Here is a 19088-nt window from a genome sequence, read left to right as displayed (position 1 = left end):
AAGGCGCTCTCGCTAAGGTGAGCGCCTTTGCTGCTCGCCTTCGCCGCGCGCCGAACGGCTGAGCGCCGTTAGCCCCTCCCCTTTTAAGGGGTAGCTCTTCTGGATGATGTCGGGGGTGGGCGGAGCTAACTCTCGCCGCTGCCCCAGTCGATCCTGCCTCCTCCGCTCCTGTTCACCTCCGGTTCTATTTCTCTCTTTGTTTTGCTCCCCTGTTCTCCTCCTCTGCTTCTCTGCCTTCTCTCTGCCTTCTACAGAGCCGAATGGCTGAGCGCCGTTAGCCCCTCCCCTTTTAAGGGGTAGCTCTTCTGGATGACGTCGGGGGTGGGCGGAGCTAACTCTCGCCGCTGCCCCAGTCGATCCTGCCTCCTCCGCTACTTCTGTTCACCTCCGGTTCTGTTTCTCTCTTTGTTTTGCTCCCCTGTTCTCCTCCTCTGCTTCTCTGCCTCCTCTCTGCCTTCTACAGAGCCGAACGGCTGAGCGCCGTTAGCCCCTCCCCTTTTAAGGGGTAGCTCTTCTGGATGACGTCGGGGGTGGGCGGAGCTAACTCTCGCCGCTGCCCCAGTCGATCCTGCCTCCTCCGCTCCTTCTGTTCACCTCCGGTTCTGTTTCTCTCTTTGTTTTGCTCCCCTGTTCTCCTCTGCTTCTCTGCCTCCTCTCTGCCTTCTACAGAGCCGAACGGCTGAGCGCCGTTAGCCCCTCCCCTTTTAAGGGGTAGCTCTTCTGGATGACGTCGGGGGTGGGCGGAGCTAACTCTCGCCGCTGCCCCAGTCGATCCTGCCTCCTCCGCTCCTTCTGTTCACCTCCGGTTCTGTTTCTCTCTTTGTTTTGCTCCCCTGTTCTCCTCTGCTTCTCTGCCTCCTCTCTGCCTTCTACAGAGCCGAACGGCTGAGCGCCGTTAGCCCCTCCCCTTTTAAGGGGTAGCTCTTCTGGATGACGTCGGGGTTGGGCGGAGCTAACTCTCGCCGCTGCCCCAGTCGATCCTGCCTCCTCCGCTCCTTCTGTTCACCTCCGGTTCTGTTTCTCTCTTTGTTTTGCTCCCCTGTTCTCCTCCTCTGCTTCTCTGCCTCCTCTCTGCCTTCTACAGAGCCTGGTAGAGGTGGTTTGGATGAGGTGGTCGGTTAGGTAGGTTGGGCTGTCTCCATTTATAGTTTTAAATAGTATACAGTAGAATTTAAATTGTATTCTTTCCTGGATTGGAAGCCAATGAGAATTGTTGAAGGCCTCAGTAATGTGATCATGTTTTTTTAATGAATAGACGAGTCTCAGAGCTGTATTCTGAATTGTCTGTAGTTGTTTAATCATTATTGCAGGGCAGGGGAGGTAGAGGATGTTGCAATAGTCTAGGATACTTAGGATTAGAGATTGTACTAGGAGCTGAAATTGTGTTTTTTCGAAGAATTTTCGGACTTGTCTAAGGTTTCTCATAACTGCGAAAGATTTCTGTATTGTTTTGTTAATTTGTGGTTGCATGGTGCAGCCTTTGTCAATAGTCATACCCAGAAGTTTTAGGGTGGTTTGCAAAGGGTAGTTGATAGAGTTGATTTCTAAGTTGGTTATGGTTGGGATTTTGTTATTTTCTAAACTAAACTAAATCTTGGGTTTATATACCGCGCCATCTCCACATTTGTGGAGCTCGGTTTACAAGAATGTAGTGAGAAAGGAACTCCAAGGGAGGGATGGGTGAAGGTCAGTGAGGGGAGAGTGTTAGCGGGCTGGGATGTCAGAAGAGGAGGGAGTGTTAGGTTTTTGAGAAAAGCCAGGTTTTCAGCTGTTTACGGAAGGGTTCGAGGGCACTCAGGTTCCTAAGAGGGGAGGCAAGGCTGTTCCAGAGCTCCATGAATCTGAAGAGGAGGGAGGTCCCCAGTTTTCCTGGGTGGGAGATGTCTTTTAGTGAGGGGAAGGATAATTTTAGTTTTTGGGTAGATCTGGTGGAATTAAGATTTGAGGAATTCCAGGAGAGTGGAATTAATGGAGGAAGGATACCGTAAAGGATCTTGAAAGTTAGGCAGATGCATTTGAAGTGAACTCTGGAAGTTATCGGGAGCCAGTGAAGCTTGGAAAGAAGCGGTGAGACGTGATCGAATTTACTTTTTGCAAAGATAAGCTTGGCCGCGGCATTTTGAATCCGTTGGAGTTTGCGAAGGTTTTTCTTCGTTAGGCTTATGAAAATAGAATTGCAGTAGTCCAGTCTGGAGAGGATGATGGATTGGACAAGAACAGTGAAATGATTTTGGTGGAAACAGGATCTTACTTTCCTCAACATGTGTAGGCTGAAGTAGCATTTTTTTACCAGGGAGTTGAGGTGGTCATTGAAAGACAATGTGGAGTCAATGATGACGCCTAGGACCTTGCTGGAGAATTCTAGCTGCAGAGTGGAGCCAGAGGACAATGGGATTGAGGTGGGTAGGTGAGCTAATTTTGGGCCGAGCCAAAGGAGTTTTGTCTTGGTTTCATTCAATTTCATTTGGACGGTGTGGGCCCAATATTGGAGGTTCGAGATACAAGAAGATATGTTCTCTGAGAGATTGGTGAGATTCGAGTCGGCCTCGAGAAGGACAAGGATGTCATCAGCGTAGGTGTAAATTGTTTCAAGGGGGGATAGATGAAGGAGTTTTAGAGAGGTCATGTAAATGTTGAAAAGGAAAGGAGATAAAGGTGAGCCTTGCGGGACTCCACAGATTGGTATCCAGGGGGGGATGAGGTGCCATTCCTATTGACAATGTAGGATCGGGAACGGAGGAATTTTGAGAACCATTCAAGGACTGTGGAGGTGATGCCGATCTCAGAGAGTTGGTAGATCAGGATATTGTGGTGGACAACGTCAAAAGCGGCGGAGAGATCGAATTGTAGGAGGACAGCGAACTTTTCTAGGAGGATGAATTTAGTTTTGTCTGAGTTGAGTTTCAGTTTGTGGTCTTCCATCCAAGTCGTAACTGTAGCTAGAGTTCTGTGTAGTGTGTCTGACATTAAGAGCATTGGTCAAAAGGAATGAGGATGGTGATGTCATCAGCATAGCTATAAGAGGATAGGCCTTGTTTGTTCAGGTAAACGCCAAGAGAGGCCGTATATAGGTTGAAGAGAGTAGTGGACAGTGGGGACCCTTGTGGAACGCCGCAGGGGTTGGACCAAGGTTTGGATTTTTCTTTGTCTGATTTTACTTTGTATGTTCTGGATTTTAAGAAACCTTCAAACCATGAGTATACTTTATCTGAGATGCCTATTGAGAGATTTTATCCAATTATCTTTTAATTTTAGAGACTCTAAAGTTGATAAATGAGTCTCTTGAATATAACAAATATCTATATTTTGTTGAAGAAAACACTTTTGTTTTTGAAGCCTTTTTATTGGATGGTTTAAACCATTAACATTAAGTGAAAGTATTTTTAGCTCCATTAGTATAATTATTACTATCAAATATGAACTTTAACATCTTCTGCAAAGCATAACTTTCCTGTAGATATTTCATTTCCCTTAAAATACTATAAGATATATCCCTCCCCTCCCTTGATTCCTTAAAAATTACATTAATAAAATCCCAAAATCCCCTCCCTAATCCCTCCCTTATTCCTCCCTTTCTCATAATGCGATAACTTGAAGACAAACGATCAGACCAGCCCCCTTCCCCCCCCAAGCAACTCACTTCACTGTTTCTTCTATATTAAAAAATTGATCTATCCATATATTTAAATTCCTACTTTCCCCTTTATATATGTCTCAATTCTATTATATAAATCCCCATCAAAAAACATTCCCATACAGAATTATATAATTTAGTATTTATACTACTAAGTATTTAAAAACCAAAAGCCCAAAAGAATTAAAAAGTTCTTCAAAATTCCCCTTAATGAAATTGAATTAATTTTAAAGCTATAAGTGGAATATAACAATTAAATACATTAATTCCAATTGAAATAATATTTCAAATTACTCATTTATACAATATTCAATTAAAAATTTTCCAAATTAGATATTTCACCTATCTAAACATCCAATACACTGAAAATTTTCCTATTTCAGCAAATTTGTCTTTAAAAACTTATCCTCAAGAAGAAATTTATGATATAATTTCCTCCTGTATTGTAGGTACATTACATAAACAAAATTATTCAGAAATCAAATACATACTCCAAACATAACTAATGAAACATCAATCAACAAGTTGTTATCCTTTCTCATTGCTCTTTCCCCTTCAAATACCTGAATCAGAACACCAGGCTGGTTGTCAGAGTATGTTGTAAAGGTCTGTGTCTGCTTAGTTGGAATAGTTGTATTCCTTTTGATCAAGACATTCATGACACATAGTAACATAGTAACACCTCCAGCTGTTTCAATTCCCAGGGACAAGGGAGTGACATCCAACATCAGCAGATCTTGTACATTTTCTGACTTGTCACCAGACAAGGTACGAGGGGGCATTCGGAGAAACTGAAGGGAGATAGGTTCAAAACAAATGCAAGGAAGTTTTATTTCACCCAAAGGGTCGTGGACACTTGGAATGCGCTACCGGAGGAAGTGGTCAAGCAGAGTACGGTACAGGGATTCAAACAGGGATTGGATGAATTCCTGAGGGATAAGGGGATCGTGGGATACTGAGAGAAGTATCCAGGAAATAAGTATAGAAACCCGACCAGGTCGTGCATGTGCAAGACCGGAGGGTTAGGACTTCGATGGGAAGATAGGACTTCAATGGGAAACCAAGGTGGCAAGAGGGCCCCTTCTGGTGATTCAGACAGGTCGTGACCTGTTTGGGCCGCCACGGGAGCGGACTGCTGGGCAGGATGGACCTATGGTCTGACCCGGCGGAGGCACTGCTTATGTTCTTATGTTCTTAAGATAGCAGCTTGAACCGCTGCACCATATGCTACAGCTTCATCAGGGTTTATATTTTTGTTGAGTTCCTTGCCATTGAAGAAGTCCTGCAGCAGCTTCTGGATCTTAGAAATACCACATGTATGCCACACGTGATGCCAAGGGTCCTTGACACTGTTCTGGTTGGTGGGTCCAAGGACCCTTGGCATCACGGAGGGCCTTCTCCACTGGATCAAGGGTGCCTCGGAAGAGGTCTGCATTCAACTCTTCAAAACGGGCTCTTGTGATAGAAGTGTAGAAATCTATGCCTTCATAGAGGGAGTCAATTTCAATACTGGCCTGGGTGCTAGATGAAAGTGTACACTTTGCACACTCACAGGCAGTGCTGAGACGACAAACCGCTCTCTTATTCTCAGTGAAATCCTTCTTGTGCTTGCGCTTGAACTCTGCAACAAAGTGATACGGTTGTCAAAGCCTTCCCCACCCAATTGGGTGTCACCTACAGTGAAATTAACTTCAAAGATTCCATCTTCAATGGTTAAAATGGAGACATCAAATGTGCCACCACCAAGGTCAAAAAACAGCACATTCCTTTCAGTTCCAATCTTTTTGTCTAAGCCATAGACAATATCAGCAGCTGTAGGCTCGTTGATTATACGTAGCACATTAATACCAACAATGGTGTCGGCATCTTTTGTAGCCTGACGCTGAGAATCATTGAAGTAATCTGTGACATTGACAACAGCATTGGCGACAGACTTGCCAAGGTATGCTTCTGCAATTACCTTCATCTTTGTTAAAACCATAGATGATATCTCTTCTGAGTAAAAAGACTGTCATTCTTGCGGCTTCCCTGCAGGCACTTCACGAAGCGCCTTTAGCGCTAAAAGATCTCAACTACCGAGTCCTCCGCTGGTCATGGAGAGGGGCGGAGCAAAGCTCCCACGCTTCCTCTCCCCGAAGATGACTCTGTGTCCTGCAATCCACTGACGACAGCGGATGGCCTCGCGCCGCCACCGCTGAAGCCCTCAAGCGCCGGGTCCTCCGCCGATCAAGGAGAGGGGCAGAGCAGAGCTCCCACGCCTTCTCTCCCCAGGATATCGCCGAGATCCGCTGTCAGTGTCAAATGTCCACGTATCATTATCACCAAAATTCTCAATCACCAGGACCCCCGCTGGCCAGGGAGATGGGCGGACCAGAGAACAACATCCATGTAAGGCTAACTCTCCTCTCCTCTCCTCTCCCTTCTATTCCCCCGTCAGACAAGTGTGAGTATTTATTTGCATACTGCTGTCACCATTCTTATGTAGAATCTTCTTTATTTAATTTAAACTAGTCAATCATTCCAAAAACAGTTATTAAATCAGTTTCAGCAGCCATTTTATAGTGTCCGAAGATCTAAAGGCGAAAAAACAATGTGACAAGGCAGTGGCTGCTGCCAGAAGGATGCTGGGCTGTATAAAGAGAGGCATAGTCAGTAGAAGGAAGAAGGTGTTGATGCCCCTGTACAGGTCATTGGTAAGGCCCCACTTGGGGTATTGTGTTCAGTTTTGGAGACCGTATCTGGCGAAAGACGTAAGAAGACTTGAGATGGTCCAGAGGAGGACGCCGAAAATGATAGGAGGTTTGCGCCAGAAGACGTATGAGGAGAGACTGGAAGCCCTGAATATGTATACCCTAGAGGAAAGGAGAGACAGGGGAGATATGATTCAGACGTTCAAATACTTGAAGGGTATTAACGTAGAACAAAATCTTTTCCAGAGAAAGGAAAATGGTAAAAACCAGAGGACATAATTTGAGGTTGAGGGGTGGTAGATTCAGGGGCAATGTTAGGAAATTCTACTTTACGGAGAGGGTAGTGGATGCCTGGAATGTGCTCCCGAGAGAGGTGGTGGAGAGTAAAACTGTGACTGAGTTCAAAAAAGTGTGGGATGAACACAGAAGATTTAGAATCAGAAAATAATATTAAATATTGAACTAGGCCAGTACTGGGCAGACTTGCACGGTCTGTGTCTGTGTATGGCCGTTTGGTGGAGGATGGGCTGGGGAGGGCTTCAGTGGCTGGGAGGGTGTAGATGGGCTGGAGTAAGTCTTAACAGAGATTTTGGCAGTTGGAACCCAAGCACAGTACCGGGTAAAGCTTTGGATTCTTGCCCATAAATAGCTAAGAAGAAAAAAAAAATCAGGTTGGGCAGACTGGATGGACCATTCGGGTCTTTATCTGCCGTCATCTACTATGTTACTATATTAAAGTATATGGAAAAATTATATTTCTTCTATATTGTCCCCCTAAATCCAAACTTTTCTCATCCACTTAAAAAAAAAAAATGGAAATAAAATTTTCAATTGAACTTTAAATCATAGGTGATTCCAAAGATGACAAAAATTCTTTGTTTTCCAAGATCCTCGAACTGATAAGATTTTTCTTTATATGTAATTCTCTTATATGCAGGGTAGTATAAACCATACTTAGCACCTATTTCTTTCAAGGGTTCCCTTAATTGTAAGAATTGTTTCATGATTTGTACAGTCTCTTTAGCAAAATCTTGAAGAAAAATCAATTTAGAATCCTTGTATGAAAGATTTTTAACCTCCTTTGCAGCTTGTAAAATATCCAGTACCTGTTGAAACTTTAGTACTTTGAATATCACAGTTCTTGATTTTTCTTTATTTTGACTTTTCTTCATTCCAATCCTATGTGCCTTTTCAATTTCTATTGGACCTTTTGTCTTTATTGGGAGGATTTTTGGTATTATATCTTCAAGGAAAGAGATCATATTTTTCCCTTCAGCTCCTTCTTTTAATCCAATAATTCTTAAATTCTGGCTTCTAGATCTATTTTCCAGGTCAATCAATTTTTTGTGCACATCCATTAACAAATTATGATCTTCTTTGTAGTCTTGTTGTATATTTTCAATCTTTTCCATTTTATTTTCCATCTTATCCATTCTATCATTTAATATATCAAATTTTTTATTCATGAGATTAATTTCTTGTTTCACTTCCATTAAATTGACATTAATTTTCCTTAATTCTTCTAAAACCTCAATAAAATCCAAAGCATCCATGGGCAAAGGAACCTCACTTGAGGACTGAGAGTCTTCTTTCAGTCTTTTTGTCTTCCCTGTTGCCTTAGAAGGAGCTTCCTGCATCTTTTGTTTATTTGAAGACATTTCCAGGAATTTAAAATTAAATCAGAAGAAAAAAATATTACTTAAATTCAAATAAATACAGTGGTGCCTCGCATAACGGACGCCTCACACAGCGAACGCTGCGCATAACGAACTTTTTGTCTTGCTCCCTATAACGAACTTTGTTTCACACAACGAAGTCGCCCGAGGGGCCCGGGGGGGGGCGGAACTACTCTCGCCGCTTCCTAATGTGAGCCGGGAACAGCAGCACCCTCACCTTACCTCGGATGCCGAGTTTTCCGGCTTTCTTTTTCGGCCAGCCACACGCTTTCAGGGAGCAGCACATGCGCGCATGCTCTGTTGTTCAATCTTCTCCTCTGACGCAACCGGAAACCGGAAGTTGCAGGAGAGGAGAACATTGATCAACTCCAGCAGCTGCGCGTGCACAGCTTTTTGAGATCGTGCCGGGAGCCAGACCCGCTGATGCACAGCAGCAGTGAATATTGTGCAGACAAACTAACCTGCTGGTACAGCCGAAGAGGGAGGAAGGAAAACTGTTGAATTTCTTGGGGGAAAGATGAGGAGTTCTGGCCAGCAGGGGAGGGAAAGCTGGACAGTACGGGGGAGGAGCAGTAGGGAAGGCAAGAGATCACTGCCCTCTCCAGCCAAAATTTTCCTTTTCAGAGGGACCCCGACATGGCAGCCATTCTCACAAACTGCCTGCGGCTGCCCCGAAGTTTTCCCTCTGCTGCAACTTCCCGTTTCTGATAGGGCAGATCGCCGCAAAGGGAAAGCTTCGGGGCAGCTACCGGCAGTTTATGAGAACAGCTGCCATGTCGGGGTCCCTCTGAAAAGGAAAATTTAGGTGTTTAATAAAGAAGTTTGGATCGCAGGGCCCCTTAGATCTATGCTCCCCCCTCTTACGCCAGCCCTGGGACCCTTCTGACAGTTTCGGGCCCTAGGCAAGTGCAGAGCTGCACTCAAGTGGCTAAAGAGCCACATGCGGCTCGCGAGCCGCGGTTTGCCGACCACTGACCTAGGACAACTGGAGGGTCAGGTGATTTGCCTAGAGTCACATGGAGCTGCAGTGGGAACTGACCCAGTTCCCGAAGTTCTTAGCCTCCTGCAGATCGTGCGGCTGGGTGAGGGAGAAGGCTGGCAGGCTCTGCATGTGAGGTGAGGTGGAGGGAGGGAAATGTAGGGCTGCAGAACGAATTATTTTGTTTTACAGGTATTCTTATGGGACAACAGGGCTGCAGAACGAATTATTTTGTTTTACATGTATTCTTATGGGAAAACGCGTTTCACACAACGAACGTTTCACATAACAAACTTGCTCCTGGAACGGATTAAGTTCGTTGTGTGAGGCACCACTGTATTGCTCTTAGGAGGAGCTCAGCCGTTAGCCAGCCATCTGCTTATACTCCAAGTTCTGGAATCCTTTTGATCCATTTTAAACTATATTTATTTGTTATTCCATGGGTATCTCTTGGGCAGTAATAAATTCTTTGAGTTTATCTGGATCATTAAAGATGTAAAGTTTATCTTTATGTGTGACTTTCATTTGCGATGGATAAAACAAACCATATCTTGCCCCAATCTCTTTTAATGATTTTCTTAATTGTAAAAATCTTTGTCTTAAAAGCACTGTCTTTCTAGCCAAATCCGGAATTATTATTAACTTAGAGTCTTTGTAAGTTAAGTTTTTAGTTTCTTTTGTCGCTTTTATAATTTCCATAACATGCTAGAATCTAAATAATTTAAATATGATTGTTCTAGGCTTATCTTGTGAAGGTTTTTTTCTCAGTCTATGTGCTTTTTCAATTTGAAATGTAGTTTGTGTTTTAATTGGCAGGAGTTTTGGAAACCGTGGAGCAAGCCTGGTCCCTATTCAAGGGCACGGTGCAAGAAGCACAACTTATGTACATCCCCAGATTTAGAAAAGGGTGCAAAAAAAAAACCGAACAAAAGACACAGTATGGATAACAAATGAAGTGAAGAAAGCGATAGAAGACAAGAAAAAATCATTCCGGAAATGGAAAAAGGACCAAACTGGGGAAAACTGGAAGGAACACAGGAAATGCCAAAAAGAATGTCATCGAGTGGTTAGGAGAGCGAAAAGGGAATACGAAGAAAGACTAGCCGGGGAGGCAAAAAATTTCAAATCGTTCTTCAAATATGTTAAAGGGAAGCAACCGGCGAGGGAGGAAGTAGGACCATTGGATGGTGGAGGCAGAAAGGGAGTGATAAAGGAGGAAAAAGAAGTAGCTGATAGGTTAAACAAGTTCTTCTTGTCAGTCTTCACAAGCAAGGACACATCCAGTGTACCCGAACCCGAAGAGATCTTCAGTGGAGACCAGGAAGAAAAACTGTCGACAATAGAGGTGAGCCACGAGGATGTCCTCCAACAGATAGATAGATTGAAAAGCGACAAATCACCAGGCCCGGACGGAATCCACCCAAGGGTACTAAAGGAACTAAGAAATGAAATAGCGGAAATACTCCAACGAGTTTGCAACCTATCCTTGAAAACTGGCGAGGTCCCGGAGGACTGGAAGATAGCAAATATTACACCTATCTTTAAAAAGGGATCGAGAGGTGACCTGGGAAACTACAGGCCGGTAAGTTTGACATCGGTTCTGGGCAAGATGATAGAAGCCCTGATAAAAGACAGCATCTGTGAGCACATTGAAAGAAATGGACTAATGAAAGAGAGCCAACATGGCTTCTGCAAAGGAAGATCGTGCCTTACAAACTTACTGCACTTCTTTGAGGGGATAAACAGCCTGATGGACAAAGGGGAACCCATAGACATCATTTATCTCAACTTCCAAAAGGCCTTCGACAAGGTACCCCATGAGCGGCTACTTAGGAAGCTGTGGAACCACGGGATTGAAGGGGACGTACACAGTTAAACACTGGTTGGCGGGGGCGGGGCCATGCTGTGAGCAGGGAAGCTGTGTTTTTCCTGACCTCTGTAGCTCTCCCTTCCCTCTGCTTATTTTGAACTATTTTCTGCTTTGGTTCGCGACCCGATTTGGAGCGAGTGACCTTGCTTCCCTTTATGGACAAGTTTGTCCGAAAAAACGGAGCCGTTATGTCCACCAAAAGTGCTAAGAAGGACGGGACACGTGGGAAGGCCCAGGCTTCAGCAGAGGAAAAAATGGCAGGCAGGGCCGAGGACTCTGACCCTGTTACTGAACCGCTGGTGTCCAAAATCACAGCGGCAGTGGTCTCAGCGTTGGGCACGAGATTAGACACGGTTACAGAGACCTTAGCGACTTTGTCCACGGCAGTGCATGCGTTTAACAGCAGAGTGACAGAGGTGGAACAGCGGGTGAGCTCAGCAGAGGACTCTCTGAATGCAGTGCAATGTGAGCTTGCTACGCTGCGCGCCCAGGTGTCTGCTTGCACGGACAAGATTGATGATCTGGAGAACCGTTCCCGTCGGAACAACTTGCGCCTCGTAGGCATACCTGAAGTGGTGCCTGATGCTACTTTGGCTACTGTCCTGGAGAAGTGGCTTTCGTCTGAGCTCTTGGATACAGCTGCTTTAGGCCCTGTGCGGATTGAACGGGCCCACCGGCTGGGTAGGAAGGTAGATGGTGCTGCACGACCGCGCATTGTCATCCTGCGCCTGCTTAACTTTGCCATTAAAGACCAGATTATGAAATCCAACCGCAAGAAGAAAAATCTTACGTTCCAGAATCAGAGGATCCTTGTTTTCCAGGATTATTCTGTCAAGGTGGTGTCCCTTAGGAGAGGGTTCTCTCCTGTTTGCAAGAAGCTGATGGACAGGGATGTTCGTTTTACTCTACAGTTCCCGGCCAGGCTTCGTGTGCTTTACCAAGGACAGCCGCATGTGTTTGACACGTGTGAGGCGGCTCAGGCACAATTGCTGCAGTGGTTCCCGTCCCCGGATGGCTTGGCCTGAGTTGCCCGGCGGACTGTGCCTGTGTGTTCTTCATTTTCCAGCTCTTGTCCTCCTACTGCCTGGGAGTTTCTGTTTCACAGGTGGCATAAGGGGGCCTGGAGACGTGTAGGGGACACGAGACTGGCATCTTCATAGCCTGTGCATTCCTGGGCATGGAACATAGGTCTGCCTACTGTTACCCTGTGCATTTGCTGTTCTGTTTCTGGTTTTTTCACTGTTCTGTTTATTTGGTTCCTAGTATGCAGGGTTTGCATATGTGGGGGGGGGGAGGGGGAGCTATTGGCATGGGGGCACCCTCTATCTGTTTGGCATAGTGGATGGTGATTTGACTCAGTGGGGGGAGGGGGGAGGTTGGGAAGGTTGGGGGTGCGGGTCTGGGGGGGGGATGTGGATGTGTTTGATTCTTGGGTGAGTGAGTGTTTGTGGTGTGTCTGATGGGGTGAGGGCTGGGCGCCCTGGCAGCAGTTTTTGTTTATTCTGCTTGCTAATCCTTTCCGCAGGGGCCCGTGAGAGCTAAGAGGGGACTTCGCTGTGTCTCATGGAATGTTTCCGGGATAAACTCCCCAGTTAAATGAGCAAAGATCCTTCAATGTTTGGCCCGCCATCAGGCAGACATTGCTGGTTTACAGGAGACTAAACTCTCTTCGCTTGAGCATGCTAAACTCAAGCGTTCGTGGGTTGGTCAGTGTTATCATGCCTCCTCATCCAAAGCTAAGGCAGGGGTGGCTCTTCTTATTCATAAGTCTGTACCTTTTACTATGACCAAGGTCATTTCTGACCCAGAGGGACGCTATGTGTTGGTTCAGGGTATGCTCCATCAACAGCGGGTACTCCTAGCCTCTGTGTATGCTCCTAATGTGGCACAGCGTTCCTATTTCAAAAGGCTTTTGAGTACTCTTCTCCCTTTACAATCTCAGTTCTCTGCTCCTCTGGTTCTTTTGGGGGACTTTAATTCTGTACTTGACTCCAGTCTGGATTGTTCTGGGGGGTCTTCACTCACTTCCCCTAGATCTGATAATGAACTGCAGTCTTTTATACAGACCCTGGATCTGGTGGATGTGTGGCGTACTCTACATCCTGGGGACCGTGATTTCACTCATATTTCTAAGGTACATCACACATCTGCTAGGATTGACTATACTCTCCTTTCCTGTTCTTCTTTTCACTGTGTCTCTGGGGCGTCTATTGGGGCCTTGGCTATTTCGGACCATGCTCCGATATGGCTTGACCTGCTGCTCGGGGGGTGGATATAGATGGAGATTTCCTGCAGCTCTCTATCATGACCCCGATTTTTCCTCCTTTCTCATCAAGTCCTGGAGAGATTTTGTTTCATTCAATGGGGAGCATGTGGAGGATGGGGACCTTTTTTGGAGTACGGCTAAGGCGGTGTTGCGGGGGGCCATTATAGAATATAGCTCCCGTAAGCGTAAGATTTTAGCTTCTAAGATTTTGGATTTGGAACGGAGGGTTAAAATCAGCCATCAGTTGTTTATTCGTTCTCCCACCGCACAACATCAGCATGATTTTTATACTGCCCAGACGGCTTTCAATACCTTTTTGCATGAGCGGGCGCGTAATTCTTTATTTCATTCCAAATATAAATTTCATAGGTTTGGTAATAGGCCTGGCCGAATGCTTGCCAATTTGACTAAGGGTTGGAGAGGTCCTACTTTGATCTCTTCCCTGCACTCTGCTCCGGGGGCAGCTTGTGACTCAGCAATCGCAGCTGGAGGCCCTTTTTGTTCAATATTATCAAACACTATACACGGCAGAGGTCGTGGATAAGGCTCAGTTGATTGAGGACTTCCTTGATTCTCTGACATTACCCATCTTGCCGGCTGCTGCTAGTGAGGTTTTGAATCTCCCTATTTCTCGGGAAGAGGTTCTTGGTGTTGTGAAGAGGCTTCCCCTGGGTAAGTCTCCGGGACCCGATGGGTTCAGTGGTGAATTTTTCAGGCTTCTTAGTGGCTACATTGTGGACCCGCTTTGTTGCTATTTTAATCAGGCCATTGAACATGGCTCCTTTCCCGAGCTGGCTAATCAGGCTCTTATTACAGTTCTGCCTAAGCCGGGAAAGGACCATAGCCTGGTCGAGTCCTACTGCCCTATTTCCCTTATTAATGTGGACTTAAAAATACTGGCCAAATTGTTAGCGGACCGCCTGGCTCCTTATTTACCCACCTTGATACAGGAGGATCAGGTCGGTTTTGTGTCGGGCAGGCAGGCGGGACATAATGTACGCAAACTTTTGTTGGCTATGGCACATTGTGACTACCATCAAATTCCTTCTCTGGTCATTAGTTTTGACTCGGAGAAGGCATTTGATCGGGTCGAATGGGCCTTTCTTTTTCCGTTATTGGCTAGATATGGGATCTCGGGGTTCTTCATGCAGGCCTTACGAACCTTGTATTCCAACCCGGCAGCAGCGGTGCTAGTTAATGGTTGTCCCTCCTCAGTATTTCGACTGGAGAGGGGGACTAGGCAGGGTTGCCCGTTGTCCCCACTTTTATACATCTTGCTTTTTGGAGCCTTTATTGATCCAGCTTCGGCATCATCCGGATCTCTCAGGGGTGGCGGTGGGCGGCTCGTCGATCCGCTGCATGGCTTTTGTTGACGACATTATGGTTATCCTTACGGACCCGAAGAAGGCTCTAGGTCCTTTATTGGATCTCTTTCATAGTTTTGGGGAGCTCTCTGGATTGAAGCTTAATGTCTCTAAATCGGAGGCTATGGCTTTACATCTTGATATCGATGCAGTGTGGCCTCTTTTTCCACTGAGAGCGACACCTCTCCAGGTTAAATATTTAGGGGTCTATGTACCTTCAGCTCTGAATCAGTTGTATGAGGCTAATGTGGGGCCCTTACATAAAAAAACGGTTGAGCTCCTATGTCTTTGGGGTGCACTCCCTCTCTCTTTGTCCGGGCGTATCTATTTGTATAATATGATGCTGGTGCCTCGATGGTTGTATCTTCTACAGACCTTACCCTTATGGCTGAAACGTAGGGATTTGGATGTTTTGTATAAAGCGTTGCGGACCTTTTTGTGGGGTGGCAGAAGGCCTCGCCTACCACTTCATGTGTTAATGTTACCTCTCTCTATGGGTGGATTTGGTCTGCTTGATCTTCAGCTTTATAATTTGGCTTGTGGGCTGAGGGTTCTCCGTGATTGGTGTCTTGAAAGTTTGGTTGCCCTAAATTATCCACTAGAAAAGGATTTGTTGGGACCGGTGGCGGGGTTGTATGTCCTTCATGCTCCTTCTATCCGTTTGCCCCTGCCTATATGGACTCATGTTGTTTGGGCCTATATGCGCTGGGGATGGAAACTCTTGTGTAGGAAGTTTTCTTTGAACTTTATTGAGACACCGTTTCTTCCCTTGGTAGGAAATCTGGACTTTACTCCGGGTTCGGAGACTCGCACTTTTAGTATTTGGTATGCCCGGGGCATTAAAAGAGTGGGGGACCTTCTACATGAGCAGGGGCGCCTGCTTACCCCCTCGGAACTTCAGTCCTTATACGACCTTGACACTGTTGATATGTTCGGGTACTTTCAGGTGCGTCATTATATCTCTGGCCTAGACACATTGGGGGTGACAGCTCACAGTGCTGATCGCTTGGGTCGGTGTCTGGCTTTATGGGAACCGGTGGCCCCTAAGCTGAGCTATTATATCTCGACCTTACTGACCTTGTGTCCTGATACACAGACTGGTCACTTGGCACGCGCCTGGAGCCAGGACTTGCAGAGTGACATCTCGCCGGATGTGCTTTCCCATAGTTTTGGCAGCATTGCGGCTGTTTCTTGGAGTATGATTCATCGGGAGCAGGAATATAAGTTGTTGCATAGAGCTTTCATTTCACCAGTCCGAGCCTTTTGAGCGGGTTTCGCTGACAGGGATACTTGCCCTAAGTGTGCCTCTCCTGGAGCCACGTTGGGGCATATGTTTTGGACATGCTCTTGTATACAGCGGTTTTGGTCTCAGGTTTGGTCTTATCTTCGTTCGTTCCTGCCAAATTTGCCAGCTTGTTCTCCTTTGATTGCTCTTTTTTATGTACTGGATGGGATGGGATCTCTGCCCGGAGGGAACCGTTTGTTTGTCCAGAAAGCTGGCCAAACGGGCGATTTTAGTGTGCTGGCGGGAGCAGGCTATCCCAACGGTGGTACAATGGCAACGTTCACTCTTTGAATTGGCCTTGCTGGAGCGCCGGGCTGTGTCTGGTAGGGTTCCCCGTAGTTGGGATCGTTTTCAGGAGATTTGGGAGGCTTATTGGACGGCTTTGCCACACCGTTCTAGGAGTTTACTGCTTAACTCATAGGATATGGGGGACTGCACCTCTTTCTTTCTATTCTATTCTGCTCTCTGGCGCTTGTTGCTTGTTTCCTCACTCACTCACTCATACATACCTGTGTTTTTTTCTGACATCTTTCTTTTTGTTGTGCCATCCACATGGGAGGGGGGGGGCTGGGTGGGTAGGTTGGGTATCTTTGGGGTGATATTTGTAAAATCTTTTCTGAGCACTTGATTCTTTATGGCACTGTGTGACTGTTGTATTCTTAGTTGATGCCTTGTACTTAGGGTTTGCCATGGTGTATTATTGCTCTTTTGGCACGGCTGCCTTTTGTTGTGTTCTTTGTTTTTTCTTGATTTGCTCAATAAAATATATTTAAAAAAAAAACAAAAACAAAAAACACTGGTTGGCAGGCAGGAAGCAAAGGGTTGGAATGAAGGGCCACTACTCGGACTGGAGGAGGGTCATGAGCGGAGTTCCGCAGGGGTCGGTACTCGGACTGCTGCTGTTCAATGTATTTATTAATGACCTAGAAACGGGGATGAAATATGAAGTTATAAAATTTGCTGATGACACTAAACTCTGTAGCAGGGTTAGAACTGTGGAAGAATGAGAAGGATCTACAAAGGGACCTGAACAAACTGGAGGAGTAAAAATAAATGGCAGATGAGCTTCAAAGTAGGGAAATGCAAGGTCATGCATATAGGGAAAAAGAACTCGATGTTCAGCTACCAAATGGGGGGATTAGTACTAGAGGGAAGTAACCTTGAAAAAGACGGGTGTGTGGGTGGACACAACAATGAAGTCAACGGCACAATGTGCAGCAGCCTCAAAGAAGGCAAACAGAATGTTGGGTATTATTAAGAAGGGTATTACAACCAGAACAAAGGAAGTCATCATGCCGCTGTATCGCGCGATGGTGCGACCGCATCTGGAATACTGTGTCAAATATTGGTCGCCGTACCTAAAGAAGGACATGGAGATACTTGAGAGGGTTCAGAGAAGAACGACAAGAATGATAAAAGGTATGGAAAACCTTTCATACCTTGAGAGGCTAGAAAGGCTGGGGCTCTTCACCCTGGAAAAGTGGAGACTCAGAGGAGACATGATAGAGACTTACAAGATCATGAAGGGCATGGAGAAGGTGAAAAGGGACAGATTCTTCAGCCTATTGGAAACTACAAGAACAAGGGGGCACTCGGAGAAATTGAAAGGGGAAAGGTTTAGAACCAATGCTAGGAAATGTTTCATCACTCAGAGGGTGGTGGACACCTGAATACGCTTCCGGAGACTGTAATAGGACAGAGTACATTAAGGGGATTCAAAGAGGGATTGGACAAGTTCCTGAAGGATATGGGGATTGAGGGATATAGATAGAGGTAGAGATAGGTAGAGAATGACATGGGGAAAAAATCTGTCCCCGTCACTGCACCGTCCCCGGCCCACCATCATCTGCACCGCTCCGTCACCACCGTTCCCTTCACCGCCCCGTCACCGCCATCCCTTTCACCGCCCCGTCACCGCCACTGCCATCCCATTCACCGCCCCGTCACCGTCCCCACAGCATCCATATAAGCCTCAGTACTACGAAACACCATGAAGACAGAAGAGAATCCTGCCACCACTACTACTACTACTGCACTGAGAATCTGTTTCAGTGCATCTGCCCTGTAGTAAAAACAGAACATAAAATAAATCAATTGACTTGTCCTCCCTTGCAATGACGTGTCCCCCATGTTCACCTATAGCTTGAATTGGGTCAATTGTGCACACTAAAAATGCAGGTGGATCTGGAACGTGAGCGCAGGCAGGCAGTGATACAAAAACAGCAGACACCCGACCGATTGCAGTGTTCTGCCATCTCCCTCCCTCCATCTCACCTTAGATGTAGAGTATGCCGGCTTTCTTTTTCGCCCAGCCGCACGTGCGGGTGCTCATTTGTTCAATATTCTCCTCTGATGCAACCAGAAGCAGGAAGTTTGTAAGAGAGGAGAAGATTGATCAACTTGAGCAGCCGCGCAAGCGCGGCTTTTTGAACGCGTGCGGCTGGGCGAAAAAGAAAGCCGGCATACTCTATATCAGTGTTTTTCAACCTATTTACACCCATGAACCGGCAGAAATAAAATAATTATTTTGTGGACTGGCAAACTACTAGGACTAAAATTTTAAAACTCTGTTTCCGCCCCATCTCCGCAAGCTCGGTTACCTCAGTAACTATAGAAAAATAGACAAATATAGTGCAAAATATAGACAGCAGATATAACTTCTCAAAACTGACACATTTTGATCACTAAATTGAAAATAAAATCATTTTTCCTACCTTTGCTGTCTGGTGATTGATTTCATGAGTCTCTGGTTGCGTTTCCTTCTGTCTGTGTATCCTTTCTTTCATTTCTTTCTTTCTGCACTCAGGCCCAAGAATTGTCCCTTTCTATTCCTTCCCTCTTTCCTTCCTATGTCCTTAGTGCCCCCGGTGCCTCCTTCCCATGTCTTTAGTGCCTCCAGTGCCTCCTTCCCATGTCCTTAGTTCCCCTTCCTGTCTTTAGTGCCCCAGTGCCTCCTTCCCATGTCCTTAGTGCCCCTTCCTGTCTTTAGTGCCCCAGTGCCTCCTTCCCATGTCCTTAGTGCCCCTTCCTGTCTTTAGTGTCCCCAGTGCCTCCTTCCCATGTCTTTAGTGCCCCTAGTGCCTCCTTCCTATGTCCCTCTCACTGCCTTCTACACTTTGTCCCACCTCCACCCCCGAATCCTGCCTGCCTACCTTTCTCCCTCCCCAGCCAAAGCCAGCCTGCTGCCTCCCTGCCGCTCAAAAAAAAAAAAAAAAGCCTCCTTCCTTTTCCCCTGCTCTTACCGCCATGCTCATGCTGCAGCTACTAAAGCCGACAGGAAGTCTTTCCGACTCAATTCTGAAGTTGGAGAGGACGTTCTGGGCC

At 46.1% G+C, this 19088-nt stretch overlaps 2 protein-coding genes across 2 annotated transcripts in view; one reads left to right on the top strand and one right to left on the bottom strand.

The window, feature by feature from the left end:
• UBE2QL1 (ubiquitin conjugating enzyme E2 Q family like 1) overlaps positions 1-19088 on the top strand; it is a 149568-nt gene that overhangs the window by 62855 nt on the left and 67625 nt on the right. The window lies entirely within an intron of this gene.
• On the bottom strand, positions 4114-7982 carry LOC117355793 (heat shock cognate 71 kDa protein-like). The gene is given in 5 exon segments (XM_033934835.1): positions 4114-4397; positions 4829-4945; positions 4998-5270; positions 5273-5642; positions 7431-7982. Coding segments are annotated over 5 exon segments (1596 nt in total).

This window comes from Geotrypetes seraphini, chromosome 2, assembly GCF_902459505.1.
Source record: "Geotrypetes seraphini chromosome 2, aGeoSer1.1, whole genome shotgun sequence".
Classification (NCBI taxonomy): Eukaryota; Metazoa; Chordata; class Amphibia; order Gymnophiona; family Dermophiidae; genus Geotrypetes; species Geotrypetes seraphini.
The sequence above is the reverse complement of the archived record's forward strand: the minus strand, read 5'-3'. Positions and strand labels throughout refer to the sequence as shown.